Here is a 25,712-nt window from a genome sequence, read left to right on the forward strand (position 1 = left end):
GAAACTCCCTTCTCTTTTTGAATTGTGCAGTCATTAACTTCCACCTGAACAGGCAGATGGGACCATTGCTGTCAGAATGGGCTCAATGGGATGAATAGCCTCTTTCTGATTCTTTGGCCCGAGATCATTTAAAAAGTTAAATAATTACATCATCAAAGTTACCAATGCATACAGAATCACTTCAACTGAAATAAACATTATTAAAATTGAAAAAAAAAATTGATTTTTGTTTCTTACCTGCAAACTAAGTTCCCGTAGTGTGACACCCAAAGAGATGGGTCTTGTGGGATCTGTAATCTGAAAGATAAAAAAAACAGTTCAGCCACAAACTTAAACTATCTACTAGAACGGATTTTCTAGTCACATAATGAAACCTGTGCTGATAATAAACCAATCTCGTTTTGCATGTTTTACATCTAAATTAGAATTGACATAAAAGTTGCAATCATAAGAAGACCTTTCAGGTAAATAGCTATCAATTACTTACATCATCTTCATATCTCACATGAATGCTTGTTATTTTAATTTGTAGGTTTTTAATGACTTGAGTTGCAAGCTTTTCCACAAAGCTATCCTTTTTTTCTTCTTTGGGTTTATCTGAAAGATTAATGAAAAAAACAACAGTAAACACCTTCAACTTCAAGAACTTGTGTATGCATACAGTGTGCTGCTGCTTTTAGGGTCCCATCTTATAGCATACACATTGTACATGCTAAATGCAAAGAAGCCTAGAGGAACCATCAAGGTTCAAATGTAATGAAGTCACTACTCACGACCTTTGTGATGTTATTGCTTTATCAGTACACACAGCAGAAATCATGCGGCCTCCCTGAATCTAATTATCGTCTCAGTTTCAAGCAGGTATCTGTTTCGGGAGGTGCAACAGTGAACTCAATCAAATCAACAACAGCACTGAAACATGGTTTAAATAATGAAATTGCAAACCAGGCCACAAATATTGATGATTTAATAATAAGGTTTGAAACATTAAATCCTCAGATCATATGAACTTGGATGCAATACTCATTTTTTTTATAAAGTGAAAAATGAGGAAGTAGAGCATTTTTGCCAAAGAGACCTGTTGAAATATATGAAAATGTTGGGCAATGCAAAAGGCTAAATCTTGCAACAATTCTATCAAATCCAGCAAAGAGGCACTGGATCAGGCAATCCATACACAAAGTTCATTGGCCTTACCTGCTATTTAAACAAGTGTCACAATTGTTTTAAATGAAAGAAGAATCTACAGATTTCACTCAGGCTTTTTTTAAAAAATAATAAAACTGAGAAACCCAGGTGAATCAACTTGGTTTGTGCCCATCAGAATAATTTAAGGTGAATTTCTCAATATGATGTTCTAGTACTAATCCATTTATTAAAGGAGGGCATGAAATAGAAATAGCTGGAACATACTCAGAGTATAAAGTAACCTTAGAAGCTGCGGCAAAATGGACAAATAATCATTCCAACTTTGACACTAGTGAGTGTAAACGGAATTTGAAAATAGTGCTTCTTGGGAGTCACCATTGCCATGACAAATAATTTGTGAAACTCTGAATAACATAAATGAATTGCGTTGGGAACAAAACAATCATTCATAAGATCTCATTCAACAATCAGTCGTGGAAAGCAGATTCGATAGAAGCTTTCAAAAGGGAATTGGATAGGTACGTGAAATGAAAAGATTTTTAGGGCAAAACACAAAATACGACAGATGCTGAAAATCTGAAACAAAAACAGAGAGAGCCGGGAAATCTCAGCAGGTCAGGCAGCATCAATGGAGAAAGGAAAGTGAGTCAACGTTTCAGATCCAAGACCCTTCGTCAGAACTGGGGCATGTTGGGAGGGAGAGGTTTTTAGGGACAAGTTAAGAGGGGGAGGCAGGACAAGGAAGACAAAAAATAAGACAAAGGAGAGAATGTGTTAGTTGATGGGTTAAAGAGGTAATAGTGGTGTAAAACAGAAAGGAGGGGTGGGTTGAAACAAAACTGGGGAGAAGAGATGTTAAAAGTGCAGAACAGGCAACACATCAGAGAGAGACAAAGAGTGTCTGGGGTTATGATTGTAATGATAACAGAAGATTACTCTTCTGGTAACAGAAAGAGGAGGAGGGAGGACGCTGAGCTGTTATGGTCTGAAGTGGCTGAAATCGATATTGAAGCCAGAAGGCTGTAGGGTCCCTTGCGATTTGTAGGGCTATGAGGTAAGAGCGGGAGAGTGGGACGAATTGGATAGCTTTCAAAGAGCCAGCATAGGCACGAGGGGTCAAATGGCCTCCTTATGCGCTGTAAGATTCTATGATTACAAGATTGGATGAATAAGCATCTGCAGTATTTTGTGTTTTGCTCTACAAATATTTCCATTTCACGTACCTATCCAATTCATCATTCCAGAATACCCATTCTTTGATTTTCCCATCACAGAATCAAGCTTTTTTTTTAAAAAAAGTTCCTAGCAACCTTTTCCAGTCGTTAATAAAGAAAAACATCCTGGTGTTAGCCCTAAAATTGCCTTTTGCAACTCTAAAACAGTGTCCACTTGTTCTACGTTCTTGGTGTATTGTGGGTTTAATTTTTCAATCCCATTTATAATTTTATACAACTCTGTAAGGTCTCCTCCGAGACATCTCCTCTATATTAAAGCATATTTTAGGGTTTGCTATTTTGTTGAATACTTATTTTTTTTAAAAATCAGCTCCTTATAACATCATTTTTAATACGTCAATAACACGTTTCCAAGGAAAGCTCAGTATTTATCCAATTTACTTTTCTCTTCAATGAACCTCAATGACAAAGAGCTCCAAGTGCTGATCCAGCTCAGAATAAAGCATCTACCTCTTATTTAATGTCCATCGTGCTTTACGTAACACGGGATCACTTGACTATAGCGTTATTTTGTTCCTGACCAAAAAGAAAATTATAAAAGGAGTCATAAAAGGAGTCCCATTCTACTTTATGCTGTACTTCAGTATCAGAACAAATATAAAATTAACCATTTTTCCAACAGTCAATGCAATCATTAACAAAGTAGTCAAAAATCACCCAGGAATGGGTGACACTACATTTTTGGAATGGGTGACACTACGTTTTTGGAACGGTATCACATGAAAATCAAAGAGAAAAAAAATGCTTATAACGCAGATACATAATAAATGAAACATAATTTTAATACATACCTTTCAAACGTGCTTGTGCTTTTAATTTCTTAAAATGTTTTTTAGACTTTTTATGTTTAATTCCTTAGCAATGCAAGCAAGCAAAAGTGAGAAAAAGATAAAAGATATTAGTAAGAGTTAGAAAATGCAGTATTAGAAAGAAAGTCTGCTAACCAGCACAAAACATATTTATATTCAAACAAAGTAATCGCTTATTTTGTGTGCTTAATAACATAAACACTGAATGTTGTGGTAGTACACCAGCATTAATATATTGTAGCAGTGTTTGTTTAAAAGGTTGATACAATGGCCACAAAAACACTGCAGTACCATTCTTTCATGTAAGAGAATTGGATGAATAACTCATTTAACTCATCAGATCTAAATTCTTCCAGTATACCAACCTTCAAATGCCTTCTCAGCAGACAAATTCCAATATCCCAGCCCACAATTACTGTTCCTGATATCCCATCCCAGCTGTTGATTACCATTTGTGTAAACAAATATTTCCTGATGTCTGCATGATCAAAGACTGCAGGTCAATTTAACCACTTTTATCAAACTACATTGAAACCGCTGCACAACTGTGATGCTGATCTTGCCTTCGGACCAAAGCTGTAAGACTTTGAAATGAGTCATCTATTCACTTTTCTTCTCAAATGCTGTGGAACGCACTGAACCAATGGATTTTTGATATATTCACTAACCATTCTCTTTCATATCTGCATTTCTTAAAGAAACCAAAAAGGAAGGTTTATTTAAAGGATTAAAGAAATCCATTTTATCTAAGAAACATTATTCCAAATCAGACATCAGCCTGGCTCATTGAACAGCACTCTCACCTCATAAGGCTGCAGGTTCAGACCCCAGGTTGAGACTTAGAACTCGTAGTCTCAGCTAACATTTCACATACAATATTGCATTGTTGGAGATGCTGTCCTTCAGGAAAGTAAGCAGGGTCTCCTTCGGACTCAGCAGGTATGTTATGAGCTTGCCATCGGAACGCTGGACATTAGTCTGGATTCTGAGCCAGACAGGTCCACAGTATTCCAAGACACTGCTGATGACTATCCAGCCTGATTCATCAACTAGATTTGGAGCAGCAGAACTTTGAGGGGCAGACCAGTGATTCTTTCCATTCATGTCCTATTAACTCTGCAAGCTAAAGCCCTAACAGGGTGGTCCTAGCTGGACAAGTTGCAGAAAGATTGCCAGAGAGTGCTCTCAAAGGCAAGTGATTTTGCCTGGTTGACTTCCAGCAATACCCCAACGCACAGCACATCCCACGGTGTACTCCTCACTTGTTCTCTCATTATGGCTTCCTGATCTTGGTACAAATGTCATCTACACCCCAAATAGATGGTTCTGAAATGAGGTCATGAGGGTTTTACCTGCATTCTCTGCAGATTCTGGTTGATTTGACAATTTTATTCTGTGAAATAGAAGAGGGCTTTAAAAACATCAATTTGCTGTCATGTTGTGGTTAGAAATCCAAGGGTTTTACCTATCCTGTTGCCAATGCCTATCCTGAATACCTAATTTAAAATACTTAATACGCACGGATTATTTATTTTCAGTTATATTACCCGGGTAGACGTCACTAGAATCCACTGTTTAACAAGAATTCAGTTGTGCAACAGAGTTCACTCATTAATGCCACCTGGCATGAATGTTCAACATTTGCAATAATCTCACATTACATGATCCAAATAACCTAATAAAATACTGGAGGCTATACAAAAAATAACCTCAATTAAACCAAATACAGGGAGACTAAAAAGTCATGATACCTACCCCATTAACTTTTTTTAAAAAAATCATCATTTCTTTAAGACTGATTGGACATTGTAAGGGCAACACGACTTTTTGGTCATCCTATATAAAATCTAATGTTACAAAAGAACAACCCCGTTATTAAAAATGTCAATTGCTCCCAATTCAACTTAGAATTATTATTTTGTTTTAAAAAAGGGGCACATTCTTAAATAGCGTATCTGACTGCACACAGTCAGAATAGTATCTGGCATGCATGTTGGTTGCTAGGAGAGAACAGGTGACTTGGTGGAAAAATCGAGAGCACAATAAAGTAAAAGAGTTTGGAAAATCATTTCTCTGGAAATAAAACCCTGCAAGTGCAGTTAAAAGGCAGCATAAACGCGTCTAATAATGGGAGAAACTTTTGGAGAGCAAAGCTAAGTTGATCCTTGGTTTAAAAAACAGCAAAGACAAAAAAATACAAAAAAAATCTTCCAATTGTTGCACAGGAAAATATTTTTGCGCCTGTTAAAATGTCAACATACTTCAAACACATATTGTGATCTTTCCTGCTCTTGAGTGGACATTGGCTGACTAAAGCAAGTATAAACTAAAAAAGCACTCTAAATAAACTCTTTCAAAGTCTAATTTTTCATTACACAAGCGAAGCTCTCTTTGCCACAGGAAGGCACTTCGGGTTTCCATTTCTTTATTTTTTTTTTAAAAAACACACTTGTACAAACAATAAAAAAGGTAATTTAACAGCTTTCTCCAGTTTTCATACTGGAGGAAAAAATACTTTAATTCGAATTGTACCTACCAGGCTTGATGTCTTTATAAACATAGCTTTCCAGGGCAAACAAAAATTCTCCTGAAGAGGTACCTTCATCCCAGCACGCAGCATTAATAGATGCAAGTAACGTTATGCACAACAGACAGTGATCACAGCCATATTTAAACTGGGTCTTCAAAGGTTTTTTTTGTAGACTATCTTTCTGCCTTTTTGGAAAAAATTCTGGACATTTTAACTAATTTTGAAGTATATGATTTTTAAAAGTGGTAGCTCAGTGGCAACATGCAGTAAAGCCGTGCAACACAAAACTCCCAATGTCACGCCTTGTTCTGTACCTTGTTGATTTCAACTAGGGATGTAGTTGTAACAATTGTTCTCCCTTAGCTAAAGAGCTAGAAAACAACAGTTGATATCACACCACTGATCGCTACCAAATGATCATACCTGAACTAACAATACACGAAGATAACTGAATTATGACAGTCAAACAATAATCCCATAGTCAAACAACTCATAACCACTCACTGTCCAACCTCACACCTGAAGAACAGTCACCTGAGTGATATAATAATAATAATAATCCTTGCATTTGATATAGCGCTTTTCATGTCGGGAGGACGTCCAAAAGCGCTTCACAGAACACACTGTGAAGTGAATTGACCGTATATTTGTGGGCGAACGCGGCAGCCAATTGCGCACAGCAGTGTCCCACAAACAGCCGCGGATTGAAAATGACCAATTTATTATTGTTTTTGGTTTTTTTGGAGGGATTATTATTAGGCGTGTGGAGTAAGGAAACTTGCCCAAGGTTTCACCCTGTGCCTGGAATTGAACTTGTGTCTCTCACTTGCAAAGCGAGTGCTCTAACCACTGAGCTACAGGACTCCATATACGGATAGTGTACATACATTGATTGAGGAATGTAAGAGGTCATTTTACTTTGGGATCAGCAAGATAAGACTTTCCGATGTTATATATTTGTGAGTCCACATACAAGTTAAAATAACTTCTTCCGACTTCGTCAAAAGCTCTTAAAAGGCTAATTTGACTTCACCAGCTTTGCTGACAACCATTTTGCACAGATGTGAATCATTAATAATCCACCCAAACCTTTTCCATTCTCTATATTACTCCATGCACTGAATACATATTTAGTTTATTCATTCAATTTGTGTATCCTTACATATATCTTCAATAAAATCCATCTATCACAAGGTTACATTTCACCCTTTACTTAATTGACCCAGCATATTTCATAACATTAAATATATTCTCCACATAATTTATAACAGTGTGTTCAGCACCTTCTGTTTCATATTGCTGAACCACTTTTAATTCCAACAATGAAATGCCTTATCAAATGCCTTCAAAAATTTGAAGGATCTCGTATCCCCTGAGCAGCCTTCCTGCTTACTTACTTCCTCAAACCATTCTTCTACATTTGTAAGGCTTTTAAATCCACATTGATTATTGTTTATTACCTGTGCTCTTTAGTTTTAAAAGCCTTACATTAGACAACTGACAAAGAATTAATAGATTCAATTCTACAAACCCAAGTTAAAATGATGTTACTCAGATTAGATCTAAATGAGACATTTGGGGCATTAACTTGTAAAGAAAATGGTATTCTTAATTAGCAGGCAATCAAAAGATAAAATCAAATTTATACTACGTAGAGAACTACCTAATAGCAAATTACTTTATGAATGTATACAGTTTAAATCTCTCAAGGTTATAAACTAACATTGATTCCTATAACTCGATTAATACCAAAATAAAGAGCATACTCCTGCTGCTCTGTTACATTCCAGTTCTTTTTACCAACTGGCTTAAAAGAAACAAGCTGCTAATGCAGTCTTGCAAAATATGATCTGTTAAAAAAAAATTATAGCAAGTGTTTGACAATGTGTGCACGTGATGGTTTGAACAGTTAGTTGTGTGGCAATTCTTTAATTCAGAATGAAACTGTACAGGATGCATATTATTGTAATTGAATAAAGGATATAAAACGCACAGAACGATTAAAGTAGAATATGAATTTGATATTAAAACAATACAACCAACTCCTTTAAAACAAGAAATTTGCAAAAATATATCCAAATATACCACTGACCCTGGGATATTTATGGCTCAGTGTGATTGCAAACTAGGTAGACAAAAAAGCACCATTTCTTCCAGTAAAACCAAAGATCAAATCATCACAGAAGTCAATAAATGTCCTTACGACATATTTCTAGTTGTTGATCACTTGTTTAATCATGTTGATAATGTGTTACTCTAGAACCGTATCAGAGGACTACTGATGTTGTTGAATTGTTAATGAAAATATTTTTCTCAGAACACACTACAGCAATCAGCTTTTCTGTTGTGCAAATCATAAAAATATTCAGCACACCACACTGGACGAGACACGACGCTTCGATCAAGTACCTTTTTCTGCTGCTTTTTGCAAGGCATCTTCAATTCTCAATAGCTCTTTCTGCTTATTTTCCTGGAACTGTTTCTCTTCCTTTTCTGCATCATACTGGATACCTTAAAGAAAAAGAAACAAAAATTATTTTTTTGAGGAAATTACTCAATGATAATCTTCATTGGAGTTTAAACAGTTGCCCCAAAACAGATAAGGCATTGTGAAATTTCTTGAATGCAATAAATTAATCCATAACATTTAGCCAAATCCAAACCCATCGACCTGGCAGCACGCAATCCATCTATTTGCAACAATCATTATCTCCTGAAATCTTATCAGCTTCAATACAAATTTTAAATGAATAATTTGCCATTTTTGCTCATTATCCCCAACACGTTGAAGACATCTTTTGCATTATGGATTTCTATTTATAAGCACTTTGACTTGAAAGGCAAATCATAAATGTAAATTTTATTGTATTATTTCTTCTAGGATGATAAAATTCTGAAAAGTGAAAGGCTCGAAATAAAACCAGGCAAAACGGATGCAGTCATGCTCAATAAATAAGAGGACTTTTTGTTTAAAAAAAAGCTTGTACTGAACAACTTATTTGGCAAGGTCTCAAGCTTTCTATTCATTATTTTTTTCAAAGCTGTTTACCAGCCATCTGGAATATGATAAGATTTTAAAAAATAGAGCCTTCCATTGTTGATTGCTGGATCTGGTAAAAAAAAACATGTGGAGTACAAAGATCACCCCCAAACCTTTACCATTTAATAATCCAGAATCAGCCTTCAATGTTTTTTGGCCCAAATGCGCCTCCTGCTCTTTCCCTCTCTGCTCCGACCTCAAAAGCAATCGATTCCTCCTCTCTTTCCACATTGGCCATGCACAGGATTAACAGCATCTATGGTTCACTTTACCCCTAGAGAATGTACTTGATGCTGGGACAATAAACCAATCACTGTTTTGAAGTAACATGTTACAGCAATAGTTTGCTTCAGCATGGAGAAGAAAGGTACAATCTGCAGTTTGTCAATCTCAGCCAAGCCATCGTTAGGTGTGCAGACAGACACTTCACAAGATAAAGGAAAGGGAATGAGAGGAATAGCTCCATCCCTGGCTTGCTGCTGTATACCACCTGGGAGCCAGTTTGATAAATTGAAAATCCTTGGAACAGAACACAAACTAATTCAGAATAAGAAGACCCTTCAGCCATTTGATCTCATCTTTCCAGAATATCAAGCCTACCGTCTTCCAATTGCAATATCAAGCCTTTTCTTAAATTAATTCATCTGTGTGTCTTCTCCACCGTGAATAATGGGTAGCAGAAATGAATTATAAAAGGGCAAAAGGGGAATTAAATTAAAGTTTCAGCCTCACAAATAAAAATATATCGTCCTTGAACAATGATACTAAATGATTCATACTCGATAAGAACAGTGGTCTAAAATTCGAAGGAACATACAGTAACTACTTTTCGAAACTTCCTCACCCCCTCGCTGAATTATACCAATGAGAAATATCAGGACCTTTCCAAAAAGAGCATGCTGCAATTTTGAAATCAATTTTGTACAAAATGTTATTACTTTAAGTACTAAAATGCCAGATAAATCCCAATCATAAATCTTAAAACTGAAAATGAGCATGGCTTTGTTATTAACAATTTTATAATATAATTTCGTTTTTAATTTGGCAAGCAAAGTGCTTCTAAAGTCTTGAGAAGATTGATTACATTTAAAATGAGATATTAAGTCTTGGATTTTATGTCTACAAATTCACATCTAGGTTTAAGAACAATGTTATTAGTCCTTAATGACAAGAGCCATTCAGATATTACAGTAAATCCACTGTACTAGAGTATTTGCTTGAATGACTCCCATCTCTTCTGGTAAGGAACCTAATTTTTCTTGTGCTCCAACCACAACTATCCAGATAAGGTCAAAACAAAAACTCAATCAATTCAATTACCCCAATAGTTTTCTCCCATTCAAAGCACAAAGACAGTTAAAGGGAGAAAGGACGAAGAGGGAAAACCCAGATGGACTATTCTCTCTAAAATATTCTGGTCGATAAATACTTGCATTAATAGGGCTTACCCAGAAAATTCATACCCCCATACCATCACTTGTAAAGATAGGGGTAAGAAAGCAGATTTTATTTTAAAAGGCTACTTGCAAAAATCAGCTGATGCAAGTGAGCAACATTCTTGTATTTCCTTCACCAAACCGTTCAGTGTGCTGAACCTGGAAGTGTGTCCCAAAAATATCATTGTGAACCAAACAAAAAAAAAAGCCCAAGTCTGCTTACAACAGCAGTGTTCTATTCAGGTAAGCAAAAGAATAACAAATTGAAGAATTGTCAGACAACACCTTGTGAATAGCGCTATTCATTGCTCTGAGTGAGAAAGGATTTTCAGTGACATATTCGGCAGAACGATGTATAAAGTGTATTTGGTCAGGATGAGTCCAATTCAAACCAAGGTCATGCTCAGAGCAGAGGTGATACTTCGCATCACAGAAGTCTCCATTTATTATATTAATATTTAATATAACTAAAGTAACAGCAACACGATTTCAAATATATAGTTCCTGATTGCCAACACAAATTCAAGCATTCGTACCTCACACAGCTTTCATAATAAAATATAAGGACATGAACTGAACTGTGCAACATACATTATCAACAAATAACAGGGAGTCGATTCAAGGCTGCAATTTAATCTTGGTTTTTGGATGACGTTCATAAACTGCTCTTTGTTCCCTCAACTTAAGATGTCATTTGAACCACAAACATTTGATCAGAGTCTTACAATTACTTTCCACTTTTCATTTGTGAAATAATGTGAGATTAAAAAATTAACCTGGTGCTTACACACACACACACAAAACAGACACAAGCTACAATGCTACAAATGGCTTTCCTCCTAAAATAATAATCCTTCGTGATTTATCACATCGTTGGGACGTCTCAAAACGTTGTTGGGAGTTGCCATCCTTCAGATGAGACATTAAACCGAGGTCCCGTCTGCCTGTTCAGATGGACATTAAAGATCCCATGCCATTATTCGAAATGTGTCCTGGCAAAACACGGCAGCCAATTGCACACAGCAAACAGTCCTTCAGACAGTCGTGCATTGAATGACCAAATTATTATTTTTTTTTAATTGATTTTTTTGTAGAGATTATTAGCCCCCAGAAAAGCGATCCGCCAATCGACCAACAATCGGATTCCTAATTCTTGCTAGGTAAACAGAGGCTTGTAGAGTAAGGAAACTTGTCTAACGTTTCGCCTGCCCGGGAACTGAATCCACTTCCTCCCGACGTGAAAGGCGCTCTATAAATGGAATCTTGTTGTTGAATCTTGTTGTTGCTTGTGAGGCGAGTGCTCTAACCAATACCCTATTGTACTCCACAGTGTATCCTGTGAAACTCTATGAGAAATCTCGGCGACATAATGATGGGCTATATCAAATGCAAGGACTATTATTATAAACAGTGGGGAAGGTGAGGTGTTCAGACAGAAGATTCTGCGAGTTGTAGGGATTTTTCATTTGCCAACAGAAGTTATATTTGTACTTAAATATTTGTACACATTTGTGATTTTCTTTTTTTAGATGGAAAATTAAAAAATCAAAGAAATAAAATCACTCCCAGACATTAAGCTGAGGTAGTTCATCAATATTTTGGGTGGCTATTGTGAGCAAGGGTTAAAATTTACTATCAGGTTTGAAAGAAAAGTTGTAATTTGATGGGTAGCTAAGTCAGACAACCATCTTCAAATGCATGTTCAAAATAAAGAAGCTTGAATGGACAAGTTTTTTTTGTAAAGTTAAGAGTCTGAAGAATACTTGTCATATTTTAATTTTATAACAAATTTTTAAATAACATTTGATCATAAAATCACTTACTTCCTTCTGGAACAACCAACACATACAAGCCATCCAATGTTGCTACCACTGCTTCACTGTACAAATTTTTCCATGGGATCTTCAAAGTAAGCTTATCTATAAAGATAAATACAACAGGAAACACAAAAGTAAATGAATGTACAAAACAAAATACTTTAGTACAGAATTGAGATTTGCAGCATTTTCCTCAGGTTTGGTTGTAAAAGTATTTCTGTGCAATTCTAATCAAAAAACAAGGAATGAGATTGGAGCTATGTGTTGGTGCAGCATTGGGACGAAGGATAGACTCCCCTTCTCAGCTAAATCAATGTCACCCACTTAATTGTGGGGAGCTGTCAGTCACCAGGCACTTCACCTCAGGGGGGTGGGTGGGGGTAAAGAGAGGAAGAGAAGCAGGACCAGAACAGAACTAATTTTGATTATGTGTGTTCTTTTTTGGGGGAAGGATTTCTTATTGCATAATACCACACAACACAAATAAACAGCAACACTGGAACTAGTGACGTAGGAGTACTAAACAGGAAGTGCAAGCTTGGCCTGACTTCATACATTATGCTGTACATGGTGTGCTCTGTGTTGAAGTGATTTAGTTAGCCATGACATTCATACCCTAAACACAGCACTAGTTACATCTTGGCAATTTCTATTTTGAACACGATCTTAATTAATGTTACTTCTTTACTTAAGAATTTCCTGGAACAAACCGTTGTGGAATAGAGTAAACAAGACCAAAGCAACTGAAAGGATCGTTCAGGACATGGGAGGACATTTGCTGCCCAAATAAAAACTAATGCAAACATCAGTAAATATGCTTTGAAATTACCTTTTAAAATACCTTGATGTTGATTAAACAGTTAGGTAGCAGAAGTTATGTGGCAATGACGCAGTGTATTTCTCTTCTGAAATGTATTTCCTGCCTCTTTGCACTGAATTAGACTTATATAGAGCTTCGTCACAAAGATTTGCTTATTCAACTAAATGTTCATGTGGGCAGTTTAAAGTCAATAGTTTCAAAACACAACAGAAACCATCTGTTCTCTGAATGTAATGCCATGACCTCATTCAGTTGGTTAAAGATGCAAAAGCCACTGCTCGCTTGCTTATGAAAAAACATGAGATACGCTGAAATTAATCTTTTGGAAAACTAGGCCGCATAGTGAATATCTTAAGAACCAACTTGATCTCTCACACGGCAAATCTTGGTTCAGATGCACACAATCCCTGATTTATTACCTCCCAGGCCAATTTGCACCCAATGTGACTTTCTTGCCTTGCAAAATCATATGCATAATTGTTATGGCAAATCAAAATTTTAAACTTCAATTTTAAAACGTTTCAACTTCAGAAAATAAGCTACTTGTTTTCCTTTCCTTTCGCTCTTGATTACTGCACCCTCTACATCACACAGGTTAACGGCAAGAAAACAGTGGTTTTATGTGCATCCTTTTGCCAGGAGAAAGCCCCATGACTTTTTATGTTGCATAAAAGAGCCTCCTATTTCCAATGCTTTAATCATCTCCCCAATCATCAACATTCTTGGTTTACTCTCACTCTTCTACCTCGTTAATATTGTCTAGTTTTACTTACCTTAGTAATAACAGATTTGTAAACCCACTTTGTGTTTCTAATGTAGCGAAAATATTATTACACATACACATACACAGCAGTTCATTGTAACTTACCTTAGCGCTGCTCGTTAAATACTAGCTCCAATATGCACTGGAATCTCACTCCCTGTGTGAATCTTTTATTGTTATTACAGATTATAAAATATCCAAATAAACAGTTCAAGAATGATATAAAAGGATATAGGAACAGAGTTATGAACAACAGCTTGCATTTATATAGTACCTTCAGTGGGATGTCTCAGAGCACTTAACTGTGATGAGAGATAGCAGATGGATGACAGGAAAGTGAATGAATGAAGGGGAGGAGACCACAGGTGCGATTGAAGAGGTAGGTTTTAAGGTAAGCCTTGAAGAGTGAAAGAGAGCAAGTTGGAGGGAGTTCCAGAGGTTAGGGGCATAGAAGCTGAAAGCTCAGCCATCAATGATGGCGAGGATTGGGCAGAAGACACACTTCCTACATATGTATGTAATGTTTCCATATCACCAATTTGACAATCTTTAACATCCAAAAATAATCTTTGCTTCCCTCAAAAAAATTGCCTCCTCCCTCCCACCACAAGTCAAGTCCTGAAAGTAAGATGGTATGATCAAAACTGGCCACTGAGATTTTTTTCCAACAATTTATCAACTATATATCTCGGTAATCTTGTTGACATGACAGCATTTGAAGTGTTTTTACTCTGATTGCATGGCAATTTCCATTACCTATCAAGTTGTCTGAACCACACCAAATAAACAAGGCAGAGGGTACATTTAATAGTCAAATATTACATCCTGTCCACTCACTGCATTGCAAATGGGAACACTGCATTTTGTTAGCTTTTCTGAAGCACTAAGCTCTTGTCCTCTGGAACTATCTTGCTTTTTGGTCAATATTCTTAATTCTCCATATCATATATTCAGCACTATGAGACTTTCATCCTACAGAAAAGGTGCTCCATTAACTGAATTAACTGGAGCCTATCATAAGTGAGCTAAACTCGGTAGTATTCAGCTTGCAATTACTCTTAAGTATGGATATGCAAATAGTAAATTAATTTTAGAAAAATACAAAGAGTGAAAGACAAATGAGAAAGAAGTGTTAGCAAGATAAAATTAAGATGAAGATAAATTCAAAAGAATACGTATTCTCATTCAATGTCAGTCATCTAATCTTATCCTGTTGAGGCTATTTGTTTTAAAACTTTCGATGATCCAGTATTGTGAAGACTCAATCTTAAATTTAGAAGCATGTTTTCCACAGTTCTAAAAAAGGATTGGCATCTAAATTTTCCCTAATTCTGTGCAATCTTAAATGTTTAAGAACAAAGAGTTTCTCAGGCTAAGGCTAGGTGGAACTTTGGTCCTCGGATTTTGATACATTAAAATGTTCATTTTGAAAAGGTTTTATTAATCTTACATTCAAATTTTTTTTTAAAATGTCCCATTTTAATGCACGTTTGCATTGAGAAGACTATCATTAAACTTAGCCAGCTCAGTTCCACATTTTAAATGCAAGACTGTGCTTATTAAGGATGCATTTATTACAGGTTTAATGAGAGCAGGCATAGTATTTTGCACTTGTATCCAGAGAATGATTAGATTCTTTCTATCTGAAGCTTTGAAGGAGGTTTAAGCTCAAGGGTCTCCACTACCTAGCTAAAAGAGGTTGACAGTAAATCAGGATCACAACATTTGCAAAGCAATGATTGATAAACTTACCGATCTGGCCAGCCTTAACTTTGAAAGGAGCGTTTAGATCATTCTGTTTTAGGGACAAGGAAGAGAGGAAAAATAAATCCTGTAATTTACAGGTAATGTAACAACAAAGAATAAGCAGAAACATTACAATCTTTACACTGAACACACTTAAGACAATCGAGTGTATAAAAACAGAACACCAAAACACAGGTTAATACTGCATTCCTCAGAACCATTTACACAATGCTTGAATTATGCTACTGAAAAGAAATTAATAGGAGCAACTATTTCAGCAAAATTAATCCACCTGGTTCATTAAGTGCATCCATCCAAATTCCTTCCAGACTCAGAATTTCACAGGTGATATTGTCGGGCACTCCAGCACTTCTGTAGCTGCTTGAGATCAAGCGCAATGATATCAGGAACAACCATAACACCTTGTACCACCTCAATCATCAGATAGATAACAGCTATTAGCCAACCATCAGGTGTACTTGATATATTCCAAACAGCAGTCCACACAGTAGTGAGCGACGTTCTTGTTTTATATCAATGGTTCATAGTGTATTTGAACTAAGCATCCTGTATCTGGCATAGGCATCCCAATAAGGGTTTGCATTTATAATATGACATTTTCTTCTCTCTCAATCTTCATGGTGGCTGTTTTTCACACTCCCGATGCGCTGCATTTATAGGTAAAAGTTTGTCCCTATTGTCTTTCTTCAACACAGTGAAGGTTAATGAACCATCTCTCAGGACAATTGACTCAGTACTGCTATCAGTGCAATGCACACTTCCCTCTTACTTCTATCTATAAATGAGACAGGCAACACCTGAATCTGTCAATTAAAAGCATTTTACAGAACCTAGTCTGCATTCCCCGATGACTTGGAAAAGTATGCTATATATTGTGATGTACTGTACCTTTTTGCAGCTGTAGGCATGTGAACAAGGAAGCAGCTTGTCCTTTTAGATAGCAAATAAGCTTATTATTTTCTCCATTTCTCACGAGCTCGAATCCAAAGTCGAGGGGATTCGTTCATCTGCCTCTGCCCTTCCGTCTGCTACACCATCCCCATCCCCTCCCTCCACACCTTCAAACTTGTCTCCCACTCCTCTCTCACTCACCACCACAATAACCCGCATGAGATCGAACAGCTGCTCCCTCGACCCCATCCCTACCCCTCGCCTTACCTCCCAGCTCCACCTCCTTGCCACTCTACTCAGACATCATAAACCGCTTCCTGTCCACTAGTACTGTTCCCACCCTATTAAAAAGGGCCTTTATCACTCTTATCCTTAAAAAAAAACCTCCCTGGACCTATCTCTACTCACAAGCTACCGCTTCATGTCCGACCGCCCTTTCCTCTCCAAGGTCCTGGAACGAGTTGTTACTTCCCAGCTTCGCTATTTCCTCTTCTGCCACCCCCTTCATGAACCCCTCTAATCAGGGTTCCGTGCTGCCCACAGTACAGAAACAGCCTTGGTCAAAGTGACAAATGATATTCTGTCTATCTGCGACTAGGACTCCCTCTGCCTCCTCGTCCTCCTTGACCTCTCTGCTGCCTTCGATACCGTTGACCACCACTATTCTCATCCACCGCCTCTCCTCTCACCTCAACCTTCACGGTTCTGTCCTTGACTGGTTCAGATCATACCTCTCGCACTGCCTCCACTTCATCTCCACAAACGGTTTCTCCTCTAGCCCCCGCACCGTCTCGTGTGGTGTTCCTCAGGGCTCTATCCCCTCCTCTTTAGAGGTCAACTTCCACATGTATGCGGATGAAACCCAACTCTCTGCATCCACCCTTGACTCCAGGACCACTGCTGCTCTGACAGAATGTCTGGCGGACATCAAGTCCTGGATGAGTGCTAATTTTCTTCAGTTGAACGTCAACAAGACCGAGGCCCTCCCTGATTGGGTCCCGTCAGCGCCGCCACACCGCAGGCGCTGACAGCATCACCATCCATGGATGCACACTCCACCTTGCTAAGCCAGTCCGGAACCTTGGCATCTTATTTGACCCTCAACTATCCTTTCTTCCCCACATTTGTGCCATGACCACCTCTGCCTTCCCTCACCTCCGCAACATCGCCCGGCTCCACCGCTGCCTCACACCACAGGCCGCCAAAACCCTCATACACACTTTCATTACATCAAGGCTCGACTATGCAAACTCACTGCCCAACTCCACCCTCCACAGGCTGCAAATCATCCAGAACTCTGCAGCCCCATCCTAGCCCAACTCCACTGGCTTCCCATCACACAGGATACAGTTCGGGATCCTGGTCCTCACCTTCAAAGCCCTCTACGGTCTTGCTACACCCTACCTCTGCGACCTCCTAACCCCCTACCAACCCGATCGCTCCCTCCACTCAGTGAGCTCCAGCTTGCTTCACGTCCCCCGCCTCGGTCGCCCCACTAATGGCGGGCGGATCTTCTGCCGCTCTACCCCCATCCTCTGGAACTGCATCCCGCATTCCCTCGACCTCGCCCCCTCCACCTTCAAGACCCAGTTCAAGACCCTCCTCTTCGACCATGCTTTCGATCACCTGCTTCCGCTCCCCCCCCCACCGCCGCAATCCCAACCCCCAACTCGGGTCCGAAACTCTTGACTGTCCAGCGCCTTGGGACATCCTCCCGACATGAAAAGCGACATACAAATGTCATTTTGTTGTTGTTACACAGGAGAGCCAACCATCCGAAGGAAAACCGCTTCAGAATTTTTAAGGTAGAGGAGGAAGTTCACCCTTACAAATTGAAGTGCGAAGGCTTTACATATTATCGGCAGAACTCTGGAAACTCCTGGGATGTGAAAAGGGAAACCTAATAGTTCTATTGACATACTTTTACCCAGGTGTACTTTTGAAAGGCAACAACCAGTCCCATTCAATATGCAATATGAAGCATTCTTACCTACACAGAAACAATTAACACATTTGTTGAGGTATCAAGAGTGGACAATAGCAATGTTTTTGTACTTTTCTTTCAAAAATACCTTGCATCTAATTTCCCAGGGTACATTTACATCCCAGATTGGAAGGTTTTCTTTGTCAGATGCTCAAACCCGCAAGCAATACAAATATGCATCAGCATTCGCTGCCTTCACATACAGGCAAGAAAAGTACAGCAGCATTCTGAGTTTTAACTGATGTATCTGGCAGTGTCTTAACTGGTCAACAATTGGTGTCACAATTAGACAGGCCCAATTCTGATGCAGGGGCAAACTAATTCTTCCAGGCATTAATATTCATCAGTGGAGGTAGAATTGAGCAGTTGGCCCATTACGTAAGTATGCTGAATAATAAATAATAATCTGTGCATTTGATAATACCACTTTATCACTTTGATCCATCTCAGAGTGCTTCATATCAATTACTGATAAGTGCAGTGATCCTGTATTTGGAGGTAAATCTAAATGGAGGAGTTGCTCCAATGGACACGATCTACCATCATTTCTTCTACAAAGTTTTTTAATAATCCCTTTTTATTTTACAATAATAATATATAATTTGGTAGTGCACTTTTATGTCGGGAGGACGTCTCAAAGTCTGTTTTGCGGGCAAATTTGTCATTTTTAAAATTTTCAATTAGCGAAAGAATATTGGTCAGACATTTTAGTATAAACAGTATACGGCACATTTATGATACTTACAAGTGCATTTTCTTTGATTTGCAAGTTGTCAAGGACCACATTTCCTAGAACAGGGTAACATTCAGTATTATAGCAATGTGGAAAATTAAGGTACCTTAAACAATGCATTGTAAACCATTGTAAAAAAATAAAAAAGCAAATCATTTCACATGGCTTATCATATTTAGATATAAAACTAAAAAAAAGTTATTTTTTCTTTCAATTATCAAGTGCAATTGTGTGTATCTTCGATATGAATCATAATATTTCAGCACAACAAAAAGCCATTGTGTCTATGGCTTCTCTTTGTGAGAGCTAACTATTTAATCCCATTCCACTGTCTTTTCCCAACACTTTTTTTTTCCTTTTAAAATTGCTATGGATTCCACTTCAACTACTGTTTTTTTAAAGCATTCCACATCCTAACAACCCTCTGTAAAATATTCTCCCTGTGCTCAAACACCATCTTGGAGGGGTCTCTTCCTCTCACATCATTATTTGTTCAAAAAGGGGAAATTAAGTCTCGAGGGTATATTTCATGTTCAAAGTACTCTCCCACTACAAATTGAGGATGAAAACATGGCTAAGCTGGGCAGTGTGAAACGTTGAGCAAGTTTCCTTACTCCACCTGCTTCTGTTCATCTAGCAGTAAGTAGGAACCTGAATTTTAGGCGATAATAATCCCTTTAAAAAATAATATACTAAGAAAAATTTGGTCACTCAATCCACCACAGTTTGTGGCATACTGCTGTGCGCAATTGGCTGCCGCGTTTTGCCCACAAAAATACAGTCAATTCACTTTGCAGTATATTCTGCGAAGCGCTTTGAGACATCTCAAAGCGTGATAAGGCGCTGTATCAAATGCAAGAATTATTATTGTTATTATGATAAAATACTTTCTCGATGGCAAAGGATTCCTCATGATAACCATTAACCAGGAGAATAGCGCTTTCAAATAGTGCTGTGGGCTCTTTTACATTTACTGTTGAATACAGCAGTATTCAATGTCTCACCTGAGTGATAGCAGCTCCAACAATGAAGCTCTCCGTAAAGACTGAACTGGAATTTAAGCCTAGATTATGAGCTCAAATCCAGAAATCGGGAATGAATTCTTCAAACAATCCTTGGTCTAAATCCCCTCCTCCCATCACCAATTTCACAACCAAAGCAAACAGTTGTTTTCTTAATTTACACCAATGGTACCTTTTATCGCAACCCATCTTAATCTCCTCTGCTCCAATAAAAAAAGGCCCAAATTTGGTTAGCCTTTCATTATGCATGTATTATCTCATGCCTGTTATTCTCGTCAATGGTGCAACTACTTCTATAAATTTAAAATGTGTGAAATTAGCTCTTGGCAACATTTCAACCACACATGAAAACCACAAGCTATGTAGAAATACACAAATCAGCTTCATATTATGTCACCAAAACACCACCACCAAAAACAACTTGCTCCGAGCCAGGGGGAGGGGGGAGGAGGCCGCAAGCATGGTCGAACAGGAAAATTTTCAGGCAGGTCCTGAAAGAGCGGAGAGAGGGGTGGGATTGAGGGAGAATGTTCCAGAGTTTTGGAGCGCAGTGGTTGAAAGCGCGACCTCCAGAGGGTAGGGCAGAGGGTGCGAGGGACGAGCAGGAGGCCGGGGCCAGTCGAGTGGAGGTGCCGGGTGGTGGATTGGGGAGTCAGGGGGTTCGGAGAGGTAGGGAGGTGCCAGGGAGTGAAGGGATTTGAACACGAGAGTGAAGATCTTGAAGTCGATCCGTTCGGTGATGGGGAGCCAGTGGAGCCTGGGCCAGAACTGGTGAGATGAGGGTACGGAGTTTGGTCCGGGTTAGTGTGCGGGCGGCGGAGTTTTGAATGAGCTGGATCTTGCGAATGGTGGAGTCGGGGAGACCGGCGAGGTGTGAGTTGGGAGTAATCCAAGCGGGAGATGACAAATGCACCAAAAAGACCTCATTCAGCTTTATATTCCCACGCACTCTAAACAGATTGGGTCTGAGAATTGACTCATTTATTTTTTTGTTGGAGGGGGGGGGGTGGGGGGACGGGAAGATGGCGGAGTCTGATTTCAACATTAGCGACTTGTACGTCGCAGTCCAAGCCACCCACAATTTTACGACATATTTAGCATCCGTAATAAAAAAAATTGTAAAAAATGTGCTTCAGAACATGTAAATGAGCCAAAAGGGGGAGGGGGAAGGGGAGGGAGGGAAGGAGGAGGGTGGGGGGGGGGGGGAGGGCTTAACGTTTTATTTTTGATATATATATATTTTAAAAATAGCATTTTGTGTATGTTAGTTCCTGAAATTCTGGGCCCAGTGATCCTGTCTAACTCCAGCAGTGCACCACAGGGCTGCTTTGCTCGGTGGGAATGTGGGACTGAAAAAGAAGAGGTTAATAATTTATCAACTCAATATATCCGGGGTTATTCCCCCTCTGACAGTCTCAGGCACTCACATCCGGAAGGAAAGGTTCAATCTCAATCCCACCGACACAGATTCACACACACACACACACAGACACACACACAGAGACACACACCCAGACACACAGACACACACATACAGAGACAGACACACACAGAGATACACACACACACACAGACAGACACACACACACATACAGAGACAGACACACACAGAGATACAGAGACAGACACACACAGAGATACACACACAGAGACAGACACACAGACAGAGACAGACACGCACAGACACACACAGACACACACAGAGAGACAGACACACATACAGAGACAGACACACACAGACACACAGAGACAGGACACGCACAGACACACACAGACACACACAGAGAGACAGACACACATACAGAGACAGACACACACAGACAGACAGACACACACACACACACAAGTACACACACATACACAGAGACAGACAGACACAGAGATACACACACACACAGACACACACACACAGACACCAGTGAACAACTCGCTCCGGCCTTCAGTGTCCGTCTGTCCAACAATAAAGCGCGTTGCTCTTACCTCCCCATATTCCCAGCTTGAGCTGGGACTTGTCCAGGTTCTCCACGTAATCCCCCAAAAACCTGTTCAGCAGATCAGCGACCACCGACTCAAACACCATGTTGTGCTGTGTTGTCTCTCTCTCACTCACTCAGTCACTCACTCACTCAGTCACTCACTCACTCAGTCACTCACTCGCGATCCCCAGCGCTGCTGCTGCGTGACTCAGGTCAAACAAACAGGAGCCGCGCTTGCGCGAAACTTCTCTTTCAGTGGCTCTCAAATTGCCTCAATGTCTGTTGGGGAGACTTGTGGCTGAACAGACACACACACACACACACCCCCACCCACACACACCCACACCCCCTCACCCACACACACACACACCCTCACCCACACACCCCCACACACACACACACACACCCCCACCCACACACACACCCCCACACACACACACACACACACACACCCTCACCCACACACACCCCCACCCACACACACACACCCCCACCCACACCCCCTCACCCACACACACACACACACACACCCTCACCCACACACACACACACCCTCACCCACACACCCCCCACACACACACACACACACCCCCACCCACACACACACCCCCACACACACAGACACACACACCCCCACCCACACACACACCCCCACACACACACCCTCACCCACACACACACACACACACCTCCCCCACCCACCCACGTAATTCTGCTGCTGCACGAAAGCCACTTCCTTCACGTTGCGCAAACGTTCGCGGAACGATTCGAAGTGTGATTCTGGTGCTGGTGGTGGTAGTGGTTGGAGCGTGACAGAGGTTGCACAACACACACACACACAACACACACACTAAGGCATGACATGCGATTTGTTTTCACGTGCGACGAAAAATACGAGCGTCGCTTTACATTTTCCCCAGTTTTTCGTCTGGCTGCCACCCACTTGGCAAAAGATGCCTCGAGCCGAACGTAAGCCCCTTCTTGAACTGTTGGCGGGACACGCACTGCTGCTGTGCGCGATTGGCTGCCGCGTTTCGCCCACAAATATACAGCCAATTCACTTGACGGTCCATTCCGTGAAGCGCGGCGAGGAGTCCAGCAGACGTAAAAGGCGCTGTGTCAAATGCAAGGACTGTTTATTTGAAACAAACGTTGTTGCAAGCTGTTTGTAAACGTTTTCCCCTTTGTTTACAAACATGAAGCTGATCGTGTCCGTTACATGATGTGGCAACCAGACTTCCACCTGCACAATGGTCACAGTTTCCTTCTATTTATTGGAAATAGATTATTTGTGTTTAATGGAAATAGCAGACTTAACCTGGTCCGGTAGACTCAACTGATTGCCACTTGCAATAAATTATCAAAATGTATTGGACTGTTGATTTTCAAAGAAATTTCCCCAACACACAACTTAAAATTTTAACTTGTGCAAAAACTGATTGTGGGTCAAGTAAGCAAAGTGTTATGTAAAAATGTCTTTGTGACCATTAATATTTCTTGCTCCAGTTTCTCTTTTCTCTTAGCTTAACATAATGCGTCCTATCTTACTATACTGATGTAGTCCTGATACTGAGTTCTGATGATAAATCATGAAAAGTTTAAAGCCTAAAATAGGCCATTTCAACTAATCGTCTCTGGGTCAGTACAAGCTGGAGCTATCTCCTCTTCCATTCTCCTCCTCTTTCCTTTTGCCATCAATATTACTTTTCTCATATATTTATCCAATGTGTTTAATTTTTCAGATGAACTTAGCTTCACAACAGCTATTTCTGGTAAGGTAGTCTATATAGGTTGTCTGTGTTTAAAAAAAAAATTTTTCCTCATCTGTTTATGCTCTCTAAACTCACTAATCTATGGAAATGGCCTTTCTCTATTTACCCTAATAAAACTATTCATAAATTCAGAAATCTCTTTCAGATTCCTCCCTTTGCTCTGGTGTAAACAGTACCACTTTTTCAAGGTTATTCATCTCTGATATATAATAATAATAATAATCCTTGCATTTCATATAGCGCTTTTCACGTCGGGAGGACGTCCCAAAGCGCTTCACAGAAAACACTGTAAAGTGAATTGAATGTATATTTGTGGGCGAACGCGGCAGCCAATTCCGCACAGCAATGTCCCACAAACAGTCGTAGATTGAAAATGACCAATTTATTATTGTTTTTGGTTTTGGAGGGATTAGGCTCTGTGTGGAGTAAGGAAACTTGCCCAAGGTTTCGCCCTCTGCCTGGAATTGAACTCAGGTCTCTCACTTGCAAAGCGAGTGCTCTAACCACTGAGCTACAGGACTCCAGTAACTCTGGTAAGTTAGTGCCTTTAGGTTTTTTTAAAAAGTGACGACATTTATAGTTATCTTAATTTCAGACATTAAAAAGCAGTATGCAATAAGGTGCAAGAATTTATTAGCTTGGCTGATAATAGTCAGGAGCTGCTTTACTGCTATGACTGGGGCTCGATGTACTGTCCAGAGCTGAACTGAGCTGGACTCGGGAAGTTTCTCTCTACACTAAGTTTTCATGTGTGTTCTTTTCATGAGGCTCAACCTAACAAATCAGAATTGTACAAATTATCACAGAATATGCTGTCACCACTAGGATCTCTACTCCACTGTGGTTGATAAGCATGTATTTATTTGACTTGTTAAGCGGATGTTAAGTGCTCACCTGCAAATATGCCTGAACCCCAAAACTAATCAAGCAAAAACTAAATATTCATCCATCCAAATATTTCCACTGTTCAAACCGAGACTTCCGTCCTTCCAAAGATAGCAATCCCTGTCACGAGCAGTGTAGACATCATGGTGTACTGTGGAATACTCGCTGATCTCAGACTGCATCCCATTCCTATATCTTCCAATAATGTTCTCCAACAGGTGCTTCAATCTACACAATACCAACTGCTTCCACTGCTTTGTGACAGGAAGAATCTTCGAATCTTTAGTTTTGATTCGGATCTTTTAATTTTATACCAATACCCTGGAGTTCTGCTCTCACAGTCTATGTTAATTATTTTACTTATATCTGTGCTGTAGATTTCCATGTTTCTATTTGTATATTTTAAAGTCCTTGATCATGCTCCCCCCACTTATTTGTTCCAAAAGGCTCTCTCAAAATTCACAGCCCCGAGTCTCAAAATCATCCCTCTTCTCCAAACCTTGTCTAAAACTTTAATGTCCCTCTAAAGGTAGATTTTTTATTAGTAAGGTTGTTTTCTGTTTCATTAGTTAATTATCGTTAACCCTATGAACTTTAACTTGCTTTGAAAGTTACATACAAGGAAGTTTATTGATTGGTTTCTGAAAATCTAAAAGCATTCCAATGTGCTCTCATCCGCTAACTTAGTTCTTCCCCAAGAGTTGAAAAAGATTCATAAATAATAATCTGCAGTAGGACTCCAAATCCATATCGATCACTTTAAACATTTGTACTCTTCGGATGATCTTCGACAGCATCCCCTTTAAAGTTTCAAGCAGTTTCCTAGAACAGATGTTAAACTAAGTGGTCTATGATTTCCAGTCTTATATGAATGCTGTAAAGTTTCCCAGTCTAAGCCCTACCACCCACACTTCTACTCTGCATAGAACCAAACGGAAAATAAGTTGGAGAAGTAAAGTACTGTGTGACAGCGAGAGCAAAACACGGTTTGAATTTTAAGACAGCATTGTTATCCTTGTATATTTCTATTGGTGTTTACGTCCTATAAATAATAATAATAATAATAATAATAATCCTTGCGTT

General features: G+C 39.4%; 1 protein-coding gene across 1 annotated transcript in view; it reads right to left on the reverse strand.

Annotated features, from left to right (window-relative positions):
• Positions 1 to 22,312, reverse strand: part of vps13c (vacuolar protein sorting 13 homolog C) — an 87,294-nt gene extending 64,982 nt beyond the window's left edge. The window contains exons 1-9 of the mRNA XM_007907594.2: positions 21,977 to 22,312; positions 18,987 to 19,030; positions 15,352 to 15,394; positions 12,023 to 12,118; positions 8,133 to 8,234; positions 5,730 to 5,792; positions 3,176 to 3,238; positions 488 to 597; positions 238 to 297 (exon numbers count right to left, since the gene is read on the reverse strand). Of these exons, the coding sequence (XP_007905785.2) occupies positions 238 to 297; positions 488 to 597; positions 3,176 to 3,238; positions 5,730 to 5,792; positions 8,133 to 8,234; positions 12,023 to 12,118; positions 15,352 to 15,394; positions 18,987 to 19,030; positions 21,977 to 22,076 (681 nt within the window). The 5' untranslated portion in view covers positions 22,077 to 22,312. The remainder of the gene's footprint in view (positions 1 to 237; positions 298 to 487; positions 598 to 3,175; positions 3,239 to 5,729; positions 5,793 to 8,132; positions 8,235 to 12,022; positions 12,119 to 15,351; positions 15,395 to 18,986; positions 19,031 to 21,976) is intronic.
• Positions 22,313 to 25,712: the final 3,400 nt, after the last annotated feature.

This window comes from Callorhinchus milii, unplaced genomic scaffold (assembly GCF_018977255.1).
Source record: "Callorhinchus milii isolate IMCB2004 unplaced genomic scaffold, IMCB_Cmil_1.0 Scaffold26, whole genome shotgun sequence".
Classification (NCBI taxonomy): domain Eukaryota; kingdom Metazoa; phylum Chordata; class Chondrichthyes; order Chimaeriformes; family Callorhinchidae; genus Callorhinchus; species Callorhinchus milii.